Here is a 21,082-nt window from a genome sequence, read left to right on the forward strand (position 1 = left end):
TATTGTTGTGGATTGTTGTACTCACCAGGTCAGCATGACACCAGACAGGAAGGCCGAAACATAATGATGCATTACCCACCAACCTTTAATCCTGAGGAAACATAACCAATGTTCAACGAAATAAAACACTTTCAACGTTTTAAGACTGTACTTGAAAGTGGGTTAAGAAACCGCCCAACACAGTGGGTAATCTGGTCAGAACCAGTGAGTCCAGGTTTCAACTCACAACTGTGCTGAACTTGCAAACAGGGCAGAAGGAGGACCAATAAACTTGTGATTCGAGGCCTAGCCTTGGCGGGATTGGGAGGGAATAGCGGGAGGGGAGAGGAAACAGCCTGGGTGACTGTAATAAACTAGGCTTATTGTTGTTTTCCCAATAAGTTTGCAAGTAGTTAGGGTTAGGGTTAGGGACGGAAAGCCTTTGGAATCCAGAAAAGCTAGACTGCGACTCCTGCATTTTATTTTAAAATGTGTTCACATGTCAGTCGAATATAGCACTGGACTGGGCCATGATGTCTCCACAGTCAAGTTGTTAATACTGCCTAGGCTTTCAAGGGGAGATGGGCAACATGGGTAAAGTATGGGTGGTCTATCATCACCAATGGGACCAGAATCATTGATCAGAGATAAAGGCAGGAGGATTGGAGATTTTTTTTAAACGTACGATCTAAGCTTATTCCATGATTATTCCTCCTTTTACTTGTGATAACTTTGTTTTGCATAAGGGAGCAGACAATGCTTCTCGATTTGTGCGTGTGCGGGAGTTGATTTGAGATTTATAAGAGACTGTTGATGAACACAATTAACACAGGCCAATAAGCCATGGGAACATTGCCAGACTAAATCAATCTGAATTTACCTCGGTGTGGCTTTATTTTAAAATCAAGAACGGAAGGGAAGGCTCGTGGTACGAGAAATAATTGGACAATGCCAAGGGTGTGTTTGAAATAGTTAAGCGTTCTAAAGTCCAAAGAAGGAACAAGCTTGTGCAGACCGCTGTGTTCAATTTCCGATTCAGAAAGAAATGGAAGCACTTATGCAATGATGTTTTCCAGTCTTCATAAAAACAAGAGGGGAAAATTCAGGAGGTGCAAATGTTGATGACCTGGAGGTCGATTAGGTCAAGTCGTGATGGAGGCATTGGGGTCTGGTAGGGAGAAAGGAATCCTTTAAAGAGCCCAAATTATTTGCGCAGCATTTTTTTTTCTTCCTGGGATTAAGAGCAAGCCCAGCATTTGTTGCCCATCCCGTTTTTCCTTCTGCCAACAGTGAAGAGTCAACCACATTGCTCTGGGTCTGGAGTCACATGTAGGCTGGACCAGATAAGGATGGAGGGTTTCCTTCCCTACAGGACATTAGTGAACCAGATAGGTTTTTACAACAATCGATAGTTTCATGGTCACCATACTGAGATGAGCTTTCAGTGTCGATTTTTAAAAATAAACGTAATCTAGCTGCCGTGGTAGAATTTGAACCCGTGTCCCAGAGAGCCTGGGCCTCTTGATTATTAGTTCAATAACATCACCACGACACCACCATCTCCCACAGGAGTGAGGGGAGTTGCTGAGTTTTCCAGAATCCCGCTCCTTACCTGGATCCATTGTTGATGAGGATGCTCTCCCGAATTGTGAGCGTGCAGTAATACCACACCAAGAGGAAGTTGAACACGGAATCTACCACCCTATCCAAGAACAAATAAAAACAAAGGCCAAGGAGTTAATCTTTAACTCTGTACTTAAAAACATTCGGAATCGGCAACAAATTAACTGTAAAATAGAGCTTATTTGAACTGCAGGAGCAACAGGCAATTGCTATGCGAATCACAGTGACTGGCACATATCAGAACAGAATCTAAATCTGTATCAAACTATTGACAGAGAAATGGTGCTTTCGTGCATGGTATATCCAGTGGATACAAGGCCTGTCTTCATAGCTCCGCAAATTTATTCAGAGTAACAGCTCTGGAAGATCCTGGGTTTGATACCTTATCTGTACTGAGTTTAGCTCAGATCACTTTAACCAATGGAAGGACTGGTCTCAGTACTAATGAATTAGGGAAGTAGAAACCTCCCAAAATCTCCACTCATAGGTACCGTTCACATTACGGTGTGTGTTCATAGAATCATATGGCACAGGAGGAGGCCATTCAGCCTATCGGGCCCTTGCCAGTTCGCTGCAGAGCAAACCAGTCACATTCCCCCACTCTATAATGGGGCCCTGCTAGTTTATTTCCTTCAAACGCCAATCCAATTTCCTTTTGAAATCGTTGAATGTCTCTACTTCCTCCACCCTCGTAATCAGCGAGTTCCAACTTGTTACAACTTGCTGCGTAATAAAGTTCTTCCTCACAACCCCCCCATCCCCCAAAACCTTAAATCTGTACCCTAGACCTTGCAGCATTAGTTAATGAGAACAACTTCTCCTTGTCTACTCTATCTCAAACCAGTCATAATCTTGTAACACCTCGATCAGATCTCCCTAATGTAGACAATCTCAGCTTCTCCAACCTAACCTTGTAACTAAAATCCCACATCCCTGGAACAATTCTGGCAAATCTCCTCTTGAGAAGCTTCACATCCCTTCTAAAGTGCGAGACCATAACTGGAACATAGGAACAGGAGTATGCTATTCAGCTTCTTGAGCCAGCCGCGCCATTTTATGAGATCATGGCTGATCTGTGGCCTAATTCTATATACCTGCCATTGGCCCATATTCCTTAATATCTTTGCTTAACAAAAATCTATCTCAGATTTTGAATTAACAACTGTTCCAGCTTCAACTGCTGTTTGTGGGAGAGAGTTACAAACCTGTACCACCATTTGAGCGGAGAAGTGCTTCTAAAATCTCCCTGAACTGTCTAGCCCTAAATTCTAGACTATGCCCTCTAGTTTTAGAATCTCCAACCAGTGGAAATGGTTTATCTTTATCTACTGCGTCTTTCCCTGTTAATATCTTAAATACTTCGATCAGATTTCTGGATGAAATACTCAACCTGTGGTCTACCCAGAGCTATAGAAAGGTTCAGCACAAAGGCCCTGTTTTTGTACTCTATACCTCTATTTATGAAGCACAAGTTCACATCTGCCTTGCTGAGTGCCCTCTCAATGTGTCCTGCCACCTTCAAAGATCGGTGCACATGCACCCATAGGACCCTCGGTCCTTGCAAACTCTTCAGATCTGTGCCATTAAGTTTATATTGCCTCTGCCCATCTCTTCAGCCAAATTCCCTCACATTTTCCTACACTGAATATCATCTATCACTTGTCTGCCAATTCTGCCGGGCTATATGTTGTTGCAGTCAATTGATATCGTCCTCACCGGCGCCTCCAAGTTTGGTATAATTAGCATATTTTGAAATATAGTAAGAATCTTTATTAGCGTCATTTTTATGAGCGTCATTAGCTTTTTTTTTTCATTTCACAGGTAGGCTTAACACTGCAATGAAGTTACTGTGAAAATTTCACTGTGCAAGTCATTTATATATCAAAAAAGCAGTGGTCCTAGCACTGACCCTAGGGAAACACCACAGTCTACCATCCTCCAGTCTGAACAAGAACAACCATTTACCACAACTTGCTGTTTTTCTGTCCTTAACCCATTTTATTAGCCCAGCTGACAAGGACTCTTATTCCACGAGCCTCAATTTTGGTAACCAGCCTTTTATATGGTACTCTGTCAAACACTGTCCTGAAATCCATTTAAACAACATCCATTATATTCCCTTCATCAACCTTTTCAATTAGTTCATTAAAAAATGTAATTAGATGAGTCAAAGGTGACAAATCCTTCCAGGTTCTCCTTAATTAATTCAAATCTCTCCAAGTGCCTGTTAAACTTTTTCCCTGATCATCGTGTCGAAAACCTTACCCTTCATTGACGTTAAACGGACTGGCCTGTAGTTGCGAGGAACGTTTCCTTAACAAGGGTGTCAATTGCCGCTTTCCAATTCTCAAGCTCATTCCCTGTATCTAGGGAAGATTAGAATATTATGGAATTCCCGTCCACTATCTACAATCCCACGATCATTAGCAACCTAGGAGGCAAACCATCCGGACCAGGCGACTTATCCACTCTAAGCATAGCCTGCTTTTCCAGTATATCCTATCAATTTTCAATCCATCTATTACCTCTAACAACTCCACTTCCACTGATATTTTGTCAGCATCCTCTTCCTTGGTAAACACAGATATAAAGTAATCATTAATTATTCTAGACCTTCCCTGTGCCTCTTATATTAACCTCTTTGTCCCTCTTAGTCCCATCCTGCCTATTAACTAAGTGTTCACTATTGACATGAGGATAAAGGATATTTTGGGTTACCTTTCATGTTAACCGCCATTCTGTTCCCATATTTTCTCTGTGCCTGTCTGAGTGTAGGATCGGACTTAACCATTTTCACCAGTCACTCTGCCAAAGGACAGCACGGTCGCATTGTGGATAGCACAATTGCTTCACAGCTCCAGGGTCCCAGGTTTCCTCCCACAGTCCAAAGATGTGCAGGTTAGGTGGATTGGCCATGATAAATTGCCCTGAGTGTCCAAAATTTCCCTTAGTGTTGGGTGGAGTTACTGGGTTATGGGGATAGGGTGGAGGTGTTGACCTCGGGTAGGGTGCTCTTTCCAAGAGCCGATGCAGACTCGATGGGCCGAGTGGCCTCCTTCTGTACTGTAAATTCTATGATACGAACATATGAAATAGAAGTAGGCTATTCGGCCCTTCGAGACTACTCCACCATTCAATAAGATGATGGCCGATCGATTCCCACCTTTCCCCTTGCCCAACAAGAATTTATGTACCTTAAAGAATATTTAATAACCCCAGCTTCCACCGCCTTCTCAGGCAGGATGTTCCAAAGTCCCACAACCCTCTGAGAAACGATTTCTCCTTATCTCCGCCCTATAGGGACAACACCTAATTTTAAAACAGTGCCCCCTAGTTTTGGACTCACTGACAAGAGGGAACGTTCTTTCCATGGCCACTTTGTTTAGGATTTTATAAACTTCAACCAAAGTCACCAGTCACTCTTCTAAACTCCAGTGGAAACAAGCCCAGTCTGCCCAATCTTTCCTCAAGACAGCCCGCTCATTCCAGATATCAATTAGTAAATTTCCTCTGAACCACTGCCTCCAGTGCATTTACATCGTTCCGCACATAGAGCCCAAATTACACACAGTATTTGAGCTGCTGTTGCACAAGTACACTGTATAACTGAAGCATTAACATCTTCTCGTAATAAAGAATAGCATTCCATTAACCTTCTTTATCACTGCACCTGTACACTAACTTTTTATGACTCCTGCATTTCAATTCCTCTGCACCTCAGCATTCTGCAGTCGTTCTCCATTTTATTAACACTCTTTTTTAATTCTTCCTGCCAAAGTGAACAGCTTCACACTTTCCCACATTATATGCCATCTGCCAGACTTTTGCCCACTCAATCAACCTATCAATATCCGTCTGCAATCTCCTTACGTCTTCTTCACAACATACTTTCCTACCTATCTTTGAGTTGTCTGCAAATTTAGTTACCATGCCTTCATCTAAGTCAACCAAGTAAACTGTAAAATGTTGAGGGCCAACACAGACCCCTACGGGACTCCACTGGTCACATCCTGCCAATCAGATAATTTATGCATACTCTCGGTCTTCTGCCAGCCAGCAATCTTCTATTCATGTTAATATGTTATCCCTTACACTGAGCTTTTATTTTCCGCAATAACCTTTGATGTGGCATCTTATTAAATGCCTTCTGGAAATCCAAGTACAGCATGTCTACAGGCTTCACTTTATCCACAACACATGTTACTCCTTCAAAGAACTTTTTTTTTTTTTTTATAAATTTAGAGTGCCCAATTCATTTTTTCCAATTAAGGGGCAATTTAGCCTGGCCAATCCACCTACTTGCACATCTTTGGGTTGTGGGGGCCAAACCCACGCAAACACGGGGAGAATGTGCAAACTCCACACGGACAGTGACCCAGAGCCGGGATTGAACCTGGGACCTCGGCGCCGTGAGGCAACAGGGCTAACCCACTGCGCCACCATGCTGCCCGCTCCTTCAAAGAACTGAAGTAAATTGGTTATACACAATTTCCTTTTCATGAAACCATAACAACACTTCCCAATGAGGTTTTTCCAAGTACCCAGTCTTTTAATGATGGATTCCAACACGTTCCCCAAGACAGATGTCAAGCTAGCTGGCATTTGTTTCCGTTTTCTGCCCCCCTCCCTTCTTGAATATTTGCTCCTTTCCAGTCTGATGGAATCTTTCCAGAAACTAGCAAATTTTAGAAAATTAACACCAGCACATCTACTATCTCATTAGCCAGCTCCTTTAAGACCCTAGGATGACGTCCATCAGAACCCAGAGACTTGTCAGCCCGCAGCCCCATCAGTTTTCTCTGTACTACTTCCTTTTTTAGTACCCATTTAATTTTTTCCAATTAAGGGGCAATTTATCGTGGCCAATTCACCTAGCCTGCACATCTGTGGGTTATCGGGGTGAAACCCACGCAAACACGGGGAGAACGTGCAAACTCTACGCAGACAGTGACCCAGAGCCGGGATCGAACCTGGGACCTCGGCGCCATGAGGCCGCAGTGCTAACCCACTGCGCTATCGTGCTGCCCCTCAGTACTACTTCCTTAGTGATAGTAATTTCACCAGGTTCCTCTCTCGCCTCCAACTCCCGGTTTACAGTTATTACCAGAATGTTTCTTGTATTTTGGAGAATTTGGAGTACCCAATTCATTTTGTCCAATTAAGGGGCACCTTAGCGTGGCCAATCCACCTAACCTGCACATCTTTGGGTTGTGGGGGCAAAACCCACACAAACACGAGGAGAATGTGCAAACTCCACACGGACAGCGACCCAGAGCCAAGATCGAACCTGGGACCTCTGTGCCCCGAGGCAGCAATGCTAACCACTGCGTCGCCATGCTGCCCCTGAACCAAGGTCATTTCTGACTATTGCACCAATGCCATCCTTGATTAACAGTGCTTCCCCTCCACTGTCACCGAGCTTCCTGTTCTTCTTCAATGTCATCTACCCCTCAATATTCAGGATGCAATCCTCATCTTCCTGCAGCCACGTCTCTGCAATGGCTAACAGATCATATTTATTTACATCAATACGCACCATCAGTTCATTCACTTTGTTATTAATGCTACACCCATTTAAATACCGAGTCTTTAGTTTAATCTTCTTTCAATTTTTGTAACATCTAGTCTTGATTCTTTGTACATTCATTCTTTCTTCCTTCCTGTCATTCTCTGACCCTCATTTCCCCTTTTACTATTTTCTTCTCTTCCCTTGTCTCTACTTTTGGAGATACCGCATTTGATCCCTTGCCCAAAATGCGAAAGAAAAATGCTAGGAATCTGAAATGAAAATGCAAAGTGCTGGATAAACTCATCAGGGTCGGCAGCATTTGTGGAGTGAGAAACAGAGTTAAGAGTTCGAGTACGTATGACTCTTCCTCAGTTCTAAAGGAAAGTCATATTGGACTCGAAACATTAATTCATGTTTCTGATTTTTTTTAAATTTCTCAGCACCTTCTGACTCAAATGGCTTTTGAGTGAGATACTCAATAAGCAAATTATTCCAAAAAATGTGAAGGTTAGGTGGCCTGATCTTGCTAAATTGTACCCAAGTGTCCAAATATATGCAGGTTTGGTGGATCGGCAGTGATAAATTGTCCCTCAGTGTACAAAGATGTGCAGGTTAGGTGAGGTTGAGGATAAGGCTGCCCTTGGGGCAGCATGGTGGCAAGTGGCTAGAAGGCTGCCTCATAAGGCCAGGGACCTGGGTTCAATTCCGTCCTTGGGTGACTGTCAGTGTGGAATGTGCACGTTCTCCCCATGTCAGCATGGGTTTCCTCTGGATGCTCTGGTTTCCTCCCACAGTCCAAAGATGTGCGGGTTAGGTAGATTTGCCATGCTAACATTGCCCCTTAGTATCCAAAAGGATGTGTTGTTATGGGGATAGAGCGGGGAGTGGGGCTGGGTAGGGTGCTCTTTCAGAGGGCTGGTGCAGACTCGATGGGCCAAATGGCCTCCTTCCGCATTGTTGGAATTCTTTTTTAAAAATAAATTTAGAGGACCCAATTATTACTTTTTTTTCCAATTAAGGGGCACCTTCGCGTGGCCAATCCACCTAACCTGCACATCTTTTGGCTTGTGGGGGTGAAACCCACGCAGACATGAGGAGAATGTGCAAACTCCACACGGACAGTGACCGGGACTGGGAACGAACCTGCTAACCACTGCGCCTCCATGCTGCCCTTGCACTGTAGGAATTCTATGGTTCAAACAGATTCCAGCCTGTAAATCATTTCCAGCCACCCAATCAAACCTAAGTAACTGGTAACCCATTCGGAAAGAAGACGAAAAACATATTTTTCTTTATGTATTATTGCGAGGCAAGGCTCAAGCTCCAGTCCGTGAACTAACAACGGTTTATCAGAACAACTGTGCACATTACAGAGCAAGAAAATAAAGGCCCAAAACTCCGACTTCTAGAACAAGTCCGAGTGAGTTTCCAACTGCGCTCCCCATTGGGCCAGTGGGTCACATGACCCTTTCGGGAAACCGCCTCTTAAAGCACTACAACACCACACTATAGCACCTTTCATGACACCAGGATGTGACAACGCATTTTACTGACAGCTAATGTGCTGCTGTAAAGTCAGAAATGAGGCAGCCAATTTGCAGACAACAACATCCCACAATGTGACAATAGCCAGTGATGTTGGTTCAGGGATAAACAATGTTCAGGTAACTGGAAACAATTCCTCCGTCCTGCTTCAAAATAGTACAGTGGGACCGTTTCTGTCCACCTGTTGGGACAGACCTGGCCTTGGTTTAACACCTCCTCTAAAAGATTGCACCTCCGACGGTGCGGCACCCCCTCAGTACCGCACTGGAGTATGAACTTGGGTTCCATGCTCAAGTCTCTGGAGCAGGACTAGAACCTACAACCCTCATGGCTAACACCTATGGGACTTGCAACCTGCAAAAGCAGCAGGCTTCTACAAAACTATTTCAAATTTGGAGAGATGTAAAAAAGGTACCTGCAGCTAGTTTTCAAAAATCTACTGAAAAACACAAACATGACGCTGAGCATGCAATGGTATTAGACTGGTATCTATATGGTAGATCAGATACAATCCCGACTGCTCTCACTTTAGGGATCCTGTTGTGCCTCATGTGCTGAATGGAGAATATCTGTTATCTGCTGAGACATCATGGGGGCGCGGGGGTGAGTGGGAGAGGTAGTGAGAAGGGGGAACCTCCCAATAGCGCCATTACTCTGAATTCTTCAACCGACATCTCACCTGGAGTTTAGCAAGAATCTGCAGGTGAAGGAGATGAGAAGGAGGATGATGGTGAGACATAGTTTGAACTTCTCATACTCATCCTTGTAGGCAAACCTGCAGGGGGGAAAAAATGAAGATGGTCTCATTTAAGATTTCAGGGAAGTAGGAAAGCTTAATTATGATAATTATTTACAATTTGTTTGAGTTCAGCTTTGGCATTAGTCAAATAATCAAAGTACGTCAATCCAATATGGTTTAATGCTGAATTCTGGGACACTAGCTCATCATATTACTTGGTCTTAGCATTACATTCAAACAGGAAAAACATATGGCTATTAAGCCAGTGACACAGCACACCAAGATTGAACAATTACTGATGTGGAACTATTCACCCTCCCTAGCAATTATCAGCTGCGCTCTCCAAATTCAAAGACCTATTTTGCAACTAAAAGTAAGTGTTGAAACTTTCTGCCTTGTGCCTTAATTTAATGCAGTTTAACTTCTGATGTTTAAAAGAATCACTTTCTTTTACAGTATGTAAGCATCTTTGATTTTACCAGGGGCTGGTTTAGCTCACTCGGCTAAAGCAGACCAAGCAGGCCAGCAGCACGGTTCGATTCCCGTACCAGCCTCCCCGGACAGGCGCCGGAATGTGGCGACTAGGGGCTTTTCACAGTAACTTCATTGAAGCCTACTCGTGACAATAAGCGATTTTCATTTCATTTCATTTTTCATTTTAATTTTGTAAGCTTAGAATTAAGTTCTGCAATTAGCTTTTCTAACTTTATAGTATTTTTTAAATTTCAATATGTTAATTGAATGTTGTGTATTATATTTAGCACACTGATTATTTTCAAGCTTTGCATGTATTTTATACAAGTTTTGTGTAATTTCTGTAACAATGCAAGTTTTGTAAAGTTATTCTGTATTTTTAAAAAAATTAAGTACCCAATTCTTTTCTTTTTGATGTTAATGGGTATGATCTTACAACCATTTCAGAAACGAGGTTACAAGGAGATCAAAGTCAGGTACAAAACATTCAGGTGTGTGTGGCTTTCTGCAAGAACAGGTAGAAAAGAAAGAGTGGTGGGGTGGCTTTATTAGTACAAAATGGAACAAGTACAATAGCAAACAATGATCTTGGATCCGAAGATGGAGAATCCACATGGTTGGAGGTAAAAAATAACAAGGGGAAGAAGATACTGGGAGTAGTCTATAATCCCCTAACAGTAGCTATCTGTAGGACAGAGAATAAATCAGGAGATAATGAGGGCATGTAGAAAAGGGATGACTTCAATTTCCATGTGGATTGGGAAAATCAAATTGGTAGAGGTAGCCTCGAGGAAGAATAAGTAGAGTGTATTCAGGACAGTTTCCTACAACAATGTTGGAGATCTAACCAGGGATCAGGCTATTTTGGATCTGGTAATGTGTAATAAGGCAGGTTTAATAAACAATCTCTGAGTAAAAGAACCCCTAGGAATCAGTGACCATAACATGCTAGAATTTAGCATTCAGTTTGAGAGTAAGAAACTTGGGTCAGAAACGACCGTGCTAAATTTAAATCAGGGTAATTACAAAGGAGTGAGGGAAAAGTTGGCTAGAGTGGACTGGGAATTGAGTTTAGCAGAAGATAGTTGATGAGCAACGGTGGACATTTATGAAAACGGTTCATGATTCACAACAAAGATGTAACTAAGTGAGGAAGAAGGATTCTTGGAAGGGATAAATCAACCATCATTAATCCTGGAAGTTAAGAATAGTTTTAAACTGAAAGAGAAAACATACAATGTGGGAAATATTAGTAGTACGACAGAGGATTAGGAACATTTTAAAAGCCAACAAAAGATGACCATGAAATAATAGAGGGAGAAGGGTAAACTAGCAAGTAATATAGAAATGGACAGAAAGGGAAGAGAGAGGCCAAAGTGAACATAGAGAATAAGATTGAGGAAATAATAATGAGGAACCAGGAAATAGCAGAGGAATTAAATAAATACATTGTGTCAGTCTTCATGGCAGAAGATACTAATAATATTCCAAAAATACTAAATAATCAGGGTAAAAATGGGGGAGGAAATAAATACAATAACTATCATTAGAGAAAAGGTATTAGGGAAATTAATGGGGCTAAAGCCAATAAGTCCCCTGGACTTGATGGGTTGGAACCTGGGATATTAAAGGAAGTAGCGAAGAGATAATGGATGCACTGGTGGCAATCTTATAAGGAACCTGGGATATTAAAGGAAGTAGCGAAGAGATAATGGATGCACTGGTGGCAATCTTTTAAGAATCCTTGAATTTTGGAAAAGTCCCAGAGGATTAGAGAAAAAACAGGCAATGATAGGTCAGTTAGCCTAACATCTGTCTTTGAAAAATGTTAGAGCCCATCATAAAGGATGTAATAGGGTAGCACAGTGGTTATCACTGCTGTCTCTCGGCGCCGAGGTCCCAGGTTCGATCCCGGCTCTGGGTCACTGTCCGTGTGTAGTTTGCACATTCTCCTAGTGTTTGCGTGGGCTTCGCGCCCCCACCCCCCCAACCCAAAGATGCGCAGGGTAGGTGGATTGGCCATGCTAAATTGCCCCTTAATTAGACAAAATGAATTGGGTAATCTAAATTTATAAAAAAAAGAGAAATTAACTAGTTTCAGGCGATCAGGATGTAATATCGGTTTAGGTGGAGATGAGGTGGAATAAGTCACTAGTGGGAGTGATCTACAGGCCCCCGACCAGTAGCCACAATGCAGAGGAAAGTATATAAGAAGAAATAATGCATGCTTGTGTTAAATGAGCATGAATAATCACTGGTGTCTTTAATCTACATATAAACAGGAAAAGTCAGATTGGCAATAGTAGCCTGGGTGAGATATTTTTAGAATGCTTTGTGATTGTTTCTTCCAGCAATAGCTTCTGGAATCAACCAGAGAGCAGGTTATTTTAGACTTAGTATTATGTCGTGTAATAGGACAATTTAATGACCCCTTAAGGTACTCCCAGGTATCAGTGATCATAATATGATTGAATTTTAAATCCAGTTTGAAAGGGAGAAGAGTGGGTCTCAGACTAGTATCTTAAACCTATGAAGGGGCAATAATGCAGGCATGAAAGCTGCACTAGGTGTAGTGAACTGGGTTACTGGCTAGGGGATAGATCACTGGAGAAACAGTGACAGACATTTCAGGGGATATTTCAGAATACTCAGAATGAGTATATTCCTGCAATAAAGACAAATTCTAAAGGGAGGAGCCACTATCCGTTGTTAACTAAAGAAATTAAGGAAAGCATTAAAAATGAGGAAAAAAAATAACCGTGGAAAAAATAATTGGGTACTCTATATTTATAAACAAAAATAAAGGCTGTAATAGCAGAGCATTTAGAAATACAAAATATAAATCAAGCAGAGTCAGCATAACTTCATGAAAGAGAAATCATGATTGACAAATGTGGTAGAATTCTTTGAGGTGGTAACAAGCAGGATAGGTAAAGGGGAAACCAGTCAATGCAATACACTTGGATTTCCAAACAGCTTTCAATAACACTACTTAATAAAATAAGAGTCCATGGTATTGGGGGTAGTATATTAGCATGGACAGAGGATTGGCTAACTAAGAGAGGATTGGGATAAGAGGAGCATTTTCAGAATGGCAACCTGTAACTCGTGGCGTGGCACAAGGATCAGTGCTGGAACCACAATTATTTATATTAATCACTTGGACAAGGGAAGGGAATCTACTATTGCCAAGTTGGCGGCGAACACAAAAATCGATGGGAAGGTATGTGGTGAAGATGACACAGAGTCTACAGAGGGATGTGGACAGGTTAAGTGAGTGGGCAGGGCAGCATAGTGGTGCAGTGGTTAGCACTGATGCCTCATAGCACCGAGGATCCGGGTTCGATCGCGGCCCCAGCTCACTGTCCATATAGAGTTTACACATTCTCCCAGTGTCTGTGAAGGGTCTCACCTCCCACAACCCACAAAGATGTGCAGTGTAGGTGAATTGGCCATGCTAAATTGCCCCTTAATTGAAAACAAAAATTGGGTACTCTAAATTTTAAAAAACAGAGAGTGGGCAAAAGCTTGGCCGATAGAATATACTGTAGGAAAATGTGAAGTTATACACTTTGGTGGGAAAAATTAAGGAATCGAATATTTCTTAAATGGAGAAAGACTGTACAAACCTGCAACATGGTTATTTGCAGTTCCTCCTGCATAAATCACAAAAAGCTAACATGCAACAAAGCAGGTAATTGGGAAGGCAAATGGAATGTTGGCCTTTATTTCAAAGGGAAACAAGGCATGAATTAGATCACACCTGGAATGCTGTGAACAGTTTGGATCCCTTATCTAAGGCATGCTATACTGGCATTGGAGGCAGTCCAATCATTTGGTTGATCCCAGGTATGGAGAGATTTTCTTACGAGGAGCGGCCTGGATTCATTGGAGTTTAGAAGAATGGAGATGAACTTATTGAGACATGCAAGATTCTCCGAGAGCTTGACAGGGCAGATGCTGAGGTTGTTTCCCTTTGTGGGAGAGTCTAGGACCGGAGAGTATAATCTCAAGAGTGAGGCTTTGTCCATTTCAGACAGAGATGAGGAGAAATTTCTTCTCTCAGGAGGGTACTGAATCTGTGGAATTCTTTACTGCAAAGGGTTGTAGAGACTGGGATATGTAGGTTTATGGTTGAAATAGACAGATTTTTCACCAGGAAGGGAATGAAGGGTTACGAGGACAAGGTGGGAAAGTGGAGTTGAGGAGTATCATATCAGATCAGTGTCAGTCTTATTGAATGGCAGGCAGACTCGATGGGCCGAATGGCCTACCTCTGCTCCTACGTCTTATAAGTCTCACAAATAATTGACACCTTAAAGGGCCAGTCAGGGGACAATAGGAAATCAATAGATGGCTATCACCCTTGACAAACCAATCTGAATATGTACCATCTAGACCAATCACAGATTGATCACGCACTTCTTAAGCTAATTAGGAAAGAGCTTTGCCTCATTTATGTCAATCAGAATGCAATGACACCATTGATCCCGCTGTGGGCTTGAAATTAGTTAATAATCAGTAGCTTGCACTGAACAAATTGCACAGCACGTTCCTGCTGTCTGCAGGGAAGCAGAAGTGACTGGGGGACAACAAAGATCAAGTGTCAACCTGTGCCGAAGGCTGAACCAGAATGCAAGAGCCAGCGGATGCTAGTCCTGTCCTGTTTTAGATAAGTATTAATATGCAACTTATTAAAAATTTCCTGAGTTACTTCACCAAACTATCCCCTGTTGCTTATATGCTCAAAGTCTCAAATGACCACAATTAAAATTTAAGTTCAAACAACCTAAAACTTCAAGAGAAGAAACTGTTGAGTTGAGGCCATGTCCGGAGCCAGGGAATACTTACTTGGCCTGTTTGCTGAGCAGAGTCACATTGACATTTCCCAGAACCAGACTTAAGTACAAACTGCAATAGAAGAAGAAAATCAGTGTTTCCAGAAGCCAGAGCAGAAATGCAGTGGACAAGTCAGTTACATAAGCTTTCAAACCAATCATGCACGTGTGGATGAAATATTTGTGAGATGTACGCCAATAACACATGGAAGCCGAGAGCAGCTGTTAATCTAGGAAATCTTCAACGCAACCTGCCAACTATCCAGCAGGGGACTGATTAAGGGTAGTACCTCTGATTGTTAAAATGCAAGGAAAAATTAAACTCTGCTCTGAAATCACTGCATGTATAACACACTTGGAAATGTCATCCAGCTTGCTGACTTCGCTGGTCACAAGCAGCAACTTCCATTATTTTTCCTCCTAAATGGATATAGTGCAAATCTCCAATATTGTTTCTACTGGCTGATAGCTTGCTTGAGGGAAAAGCATTCTCACCTATCCAAAGTCTCGACTCTGAACATGTGCATGAATAGGCACACCCCTGGCCAATCTGTGAACAGCAAAGATGATCTTACCAAGTCAGTCTTCCTGTGATGAGCTGGAGATGCCGACGTTGGTCTGGGGTGGGCACAGTAAGAAGTCTTGCAACACCAGGTTAAAGTCCAACAGGTTTATTTGGAATAACGAGGTTTCAGAGCGCTGCTCCTTCATCACGAAGGAGCCATTCCAATCAGCTCGTGATTCCAAATAAATCTGTTGGACTTTAACCTGGTGTTGTAAGACTTCTTCTTGTTTTAAGGAAACTGATTGTTGATTCCAATAGTGCATCATGCATTTGGGGAGGGCTAACAAGGCAAAGGATCATGCCATGAATGGTGAAATTCTGGAAAACACTGAAGAACAGAGGAACCTTGAAGTGCATATCCACAGATCCCTGATGGCGACAGGATAGGCAGATAAGGCGGTTACGAAGGCATATGGGATACTTGGCTTTATTAGCTGAAGCACGGAATACAAGAACAGGGAGGTCATTCTGAAACTGTATGAAACACTGGTTAGGCCACAACTGGAGTACTGTGTGCAGTTCTGGTCACCACATTATAGGAAGGATGCGATCACACTGGACAAAGTGCAGAGGGGATTTACCAGAATGCTACCTGGACTGGAGAGTCTGAGCGATAGGAAATGCTTGGGTAGGCTGGAGCCGCGAAGGTTGAGAGGGGACCTAATAGAGATGTACAAGATTATGAGGGCATAGATAGGAAGACATTTTTTCCAATAGTAAAAGGGTCAATAACCAGGTGGCGCAGATTTAAGGTGAGAGGTAGAAGGCAGGGGATATGGGGATGAGAAGGGAGTGCAGGAGAAACTTTTTCACCCAGAGAGTAGTGAGAATCTGGAACTTACTGCCGGAAAGGGTGGTTGAGTCAGATACTCTCGTAACATTTAACAAGTATTCAGATGTTCACTTGTGCTGCCATGGAACCTCCAGGGCTATGGGCCAAGTGCTGGAAAATTGGATTAGTGTAGCCAGATATTTGTTGACTGGCATTGACAGGATATGCCGAATGGCCTCATTCTGTGCTGTGAACGCCTATGAATGGTCTGGTTGAGTAAACTCGTCCATGGCACTCAAAGGGTTAAGCAGATAGGGTCGCTCACAGTGCTTACTTACCCGTTTTTTTTTGGCAGGAAGGCTTCCATTTCAAAGAAGATGTTTTGTCTTTCCTTCATCAGTTCCTGGATGAAACCAGTGTCTCTCACCTGCTCTTCAGTCTCTGGCAACTGACAGCTAGGAGGATAGGAATCAGATCCAAGAGTTAACATTATGAACAGTGCCCATTCCCAGCTAAAACTTTCATGGTGATGTGTCAGTTTTGCTCAGTTGGTGGCACTATCATCTCTCAGCCAAAACGTACAAGCACCTTCCTGTACTTGCGTAAACAATCCAGACCAACACTTCAATACAGTACTGAGAGAGTGCTGCACTGTCAGAGTCTTTTGGTTAAAATGTTAAATAATGGTAGTCTGCCCTCTCAAATGGACATAACCATCAATACCTGGGGTTCACCACTTACCAAGCACTGAACCAGCCACATAAACATTGTGGCTGCAAGAGCAGGTGAGAGGCTTGAAATTCTGCATCGACTAATTCACCTCCATACTCTCCAAAGCCTGTCCCACCATCTACAAGATACAAGTCAGGAGTGCGATGGAATATTCTCCAGTTGCCTGGATGTGTGCGGCTCCAATAACACTCAAGAAGCTTGACACCAACCAGGACGAAGCAGCCCGCTTGATCGGCCCATCCACCATCTTAAACTTTCACTCCCTCCACCCGAGGTGCACATTGGCAGCAGTGCGCACCAATCTACATGATGCACTTTAGCAACTCACCACACTCTGTGGACAGCACTTCCAAACCCGTGACCACTATCAGCTAGAAGGACAAGAACTATAGTCCTCTGGGACTGTAGCGACATTCACATTACAGGAAATAATATTTACCGTTCAAGACCTTTGGAGAGTTCCTTGTATTTCTTTTTCTGTCGTTCAATGGAACTGAGGCAGGAATTTTGAAGTTTGATTACCTCTTCTAGCTGTTGCTTGTAATGTTTGTGTGTTTCCTGAGAAGGAAAACCAGACAAAAAAAGTGTACATATTGATGCAAGTTGGAATCTCAGACGGCACATAACAACTCAACTTTATCCTGCAGATTAGCAATTAGAGGCTGTAAAATGGCAAACTCCCTTGAGTGTTTACAACGTCCCAAGATCTCTCGAATTCACAATCTCCTTCACCCCACCAGGGATGACCATCAACATCTGAAGGTTCTTCGCCCAGAAATTGCCTCCTTAAACTTCTCCCATTTCTCTTTCCTGCTTTGATGCTCCCTTAAACCCACGCTTTTGACCCAAGTATTTTGATCACTTGTCCTAACATCTCTATGAGGCTCAGTGTTTGATAGGGCTCCTGTGAAGCACCTCGAGATGTTTTACCACATTGTAGGTGCTGTACAAGTGCGAGTTATTTTGCTTTGCTCAAGTGTTAGCAAGAGATCCGATATCTCTCGGCTTTGTTTGGGTTTGCAATGCCTCGGTGCAAGAAAAGACAAAACTTAGGGAAGCACTCACAGCGCCGAGGTCCCAGGTTCAATCCCGGCTCTGGGTCACTGTCCGTGTGCAGTTTGCACAATCTCCCCATGTTTGCGTGGGTTTCACCCCCACAACCCAAAGATGTGCAGGGTAGGTGGATTGGCCATGCTAAATTGCCCCTTAATTGGAAAAAAAATGAATTGGGTACTCTAAATTTAAAAAAAAAAGAAAAAATACAACTCAAGAGTAATATTTGTTAAAAAAAGGGGTTCAACTGGAAGTGAAAGGTTACAGTCTAAAGTTGGTAAAACAGGGGTTAAGATGGAGGTGAAAGGTCACAGAATAAAGTTGTTGAAAAAGGGGTTAAGGTGGAGATGAAAGGTCAGTCTAAAGTTGGTGGGAAAGGATCACGATGGAAGTGAAAGGTCACAGTTCACAATTGATGAAAAAGTTTAGAACATAGAACATTACCGCGCAGTACAGGCCCTTCGGCCCTCGATGTTGCGCCGCCCTGTGAAACCCCTCCAAAATCCCTCTACACTATTCCCTTATCGTCCATATGCCTATCCAATGACCATTTGAATGCGTTTAGTGTTGGTGAGTCCACTACTGTTGCAGGCAGGGCATTCCACGCCCTTACTACTCTCTGACTAAAGAACGTACCTCTGACATCTGTCCTATATCTATTTCCCCTCAATTTAAAGCTATGTCCCCTCGTGCTAGACATCACCATCCGAGGAAAAAGGCTCTCAATGTCCACCCTATCTAATCCTCTGATCATCTTGTATGCCTCAATTAAGTCACCTCTTAACCTTCTTCTCTCTAACGAAAACAGCCTCAAGTCCTTCAGCCTTTCCTCATAAGATCTTCCCTCCATACCAGGCAACATCCTTGTAAATCTCCTCCGTACCCTTTCTAATGCTTCCACATCCTTCCTATAATGTGGCGACCAGAACTGCACGCAATACTCCAAACGCGGCCGCACCAGAGTTTTATACAACTGCAACATGACCTCATGGCTCCGAAACTCAATTCCTCTACCAATAAAAGCTAACACACCGTACGCCTTCTTTACAACCCTCTCAACCTGGGTGGCAACTTTCAGGGATCTATGGACATGGACACAGAGATCTCTCTGCTCGTCCACACTACCAAGAATGTTACCATTAGCCCAGTACTCTGTCTTCCTGTTATTCCTTCCAAAATGAATCACCTCACACTTTTCTGCATTAAACTCCATTTGCCACCTGTCAGCCCAGCTCTGCAGCTTATCTATGTCCCTCTGTAACTTGTAACGTCCTTCTGCACTGTCCACAACTCCACCGACTTTAGTGTCATCTGCAAATTTACTCACCCATCCTTCTACGCCCTCCTCCAGGTCATTTATAAAAATGGCAAACAGCAGTGGCCCCAAAACACCAATAGCAACTGGACACCAGTTAGAACATTTCCCATCAACCACCACCCTTTGTCTTCTATCAGCTAGCCAATTTCTGATCCAAACTGCTAAATCACCCTGAATCCCATGCCTCTGTATTTTCTGCAATAGCCTACCATGGGGAACCTTATCAAACGCTTTACTGAAATCCATAAACACCACATCAACTGCTTTACCCTCATCCACCTGTTTGATCACCTTCTCGAAGAACTCAGTGAGGTTTGTGAGGCATGACCTACCCTTCACAAAACCATGTTGACTACCTCTAATCAAATTATTCCTTTCCAGATGATTATTCATCCTATCTCTTATAAACCTTTCCAAGACTTTTCCCACAACAGAAGTAAGGCTCACTGGTCTATAGTTACCGGGGTTATCTCTACTCCCCTTCTTGAACAAGGGGACAACATTTGCTATCCTCCAGCCTTCTGGCACTATTCCTGTAGACAAAGATGACTTAAAGATCAAAGCCAAAGGCTCAGCAATCTCCTCCCGAGCTTCCCAGAGAATCCTAGGATAAATCCCATCCGGCCCAGGGGATTTATCTATTGTCACACTTTCCAGAATAGCTAACACCTCCTCCTTATGAACCTCAAGCCCTTCTAATCTAGTAGCCTGTATCTCAGTATTCTCCTCGACAACTTTGTCTTTTTCCTGTGTGAATACAGACGAAAAATACTCATTTAGCACCTCTCCTATCTCCTCGGACCCACGCACAACTTCCCACTACTGTCCTTGACTGGCCCTACTCTTATCTTAGTCAATCTTTTATTCCTGACATACCTATAGAAAGCTTTAGGGTTAGCCTTGATCCTACCTGCCAAAGACTTCTCATGTCCTCGCTTGGCTCTTCTTAGCTCTCTCTTTAGAGCCTTCCTAGCTAACTTGTAACTCTCAAGCGCCCTAACTGAACCATCACATCTCATCTTTACATAAACTTACATAAGTTTAAGATGGCGGGGAAAGGTCACAGACTAAAGTTGTTGAAAAAGGGGTTAAGGTGGAGGTGAAAGGTCACAGTCTACAGTTGTTGAACTCGACGTTGAGACCCAAGAGCTGTAACGTGCCCAACCGGAAGGATTTATAAGTGCCTTTCTAATCCTCAGGACATCCCATAGCACTTACAGCCAATGAAAGTCAATACCATGGGGCAGCACAGTAGCACAAGTGGATAGCACTGTGGCTTCACAGCGCCAGGGTCCCAGGTTCGATTCCCTGCTGGGACACTGTCTGTGCGGAGTCTGCACATTCTCCCCGTGTCTGCGTGGGTTTCCTCCGGGTGCTCCGGTTTCCTCCCACAGTCCAAAGACATGCAGGGTAGATGGATTGGCCATGATAAATTGCCCTTAGTGACCAAAAAGGTTCAGAGGGGTTACTGGGTTACGGGGATAGGGTGGAAGTGAGGGTTTAAGTGGGTCAGGTTGGTTTCACTTGGGCAAGGGTAGGCCCGAGTCAGTAAAATTGACTCAATGGGCCGAATGGCCTCCTTCTGCACTGTAGCATGGTAGCATGGTGGTTAGCATAAATGCTTCACAGCTCCAGGGTCCCAGGTTCGATTCCCGGCTGGGTCACTGTCTGTGTGGAGTCTGCACGTCCTCCCCGTGTGAGTGGGTTTCCTCCGGGTGCTCCGGTTTCCTCCCACAGTCCAAAGATGTGCGGGTTAAGGGGATTGGCCATGCTAAATTGCCCATAGTGTCCTAATAAAAGTAAGGTTAAGGGGGGGGTTGTTGGGTTACGGGTATAGGGTGGATACGTGGGTTTGAGTAGGGTGATCATGGCTCGGCACAACATTGAGGGCCGAAGGGCCTGTTCTGTGCTGTACTGTTCTATGTTCTATGTATG

At 43.4% G+C, this 21,082-nt stretch overlaps 1 protein-coding gene across 1 annotated transcript in view; it reads right to left on the minus strand.

Annotated features, from left to right (window-relative positions):
- Positions 1–21,082, minus strand: part of LOC119974660 (ion channel TACAN-like) — a 46,494-nt gene that overhangs the window by 16,988 nt on the left and 8,424 nt on the right. The window contains exons 2-7 of the mRNA XM_038813737.1: positions 17,216–17,334; positions 16,383–16,499; positions 14,721–14,780; positions 9,336–9,431; positions 1,592–1,681; positions 26–91 (exon numbers count right to left, since the gene is read on the minus strand). Of these exons, the coding sequence (XP_038669665.1) occupies positions 26–91; positions 1,592–1,681; positions 9,336–9,431; positions 14,721–14,780; positions 16,383–16,499; positions 17,216–17,334 (548 nt within the window). The remainder of the gene's footprint in view (positions 1–25; positions 92–1,591; positions 1,682–9,335; positions 9,432–14,720; positions 14,781–16,382; positions 16,500–17,215; positions 17,335–21,082) is intronic.

This window comes from Scyliorhinus canicula, chromosome 12, assembly GCF_902713615.1.
Source record: "Scyliorhinus canicula chromosome 12, sScyCan1.1, whole genome shotgun sequence".
NCBI lineage: Eukaryota > Metazoa > Chordata > Chondrichthyes > Carcharhiniformes > Scyliorhinidae > Scyliorhinus > Scyliorhinus canicula.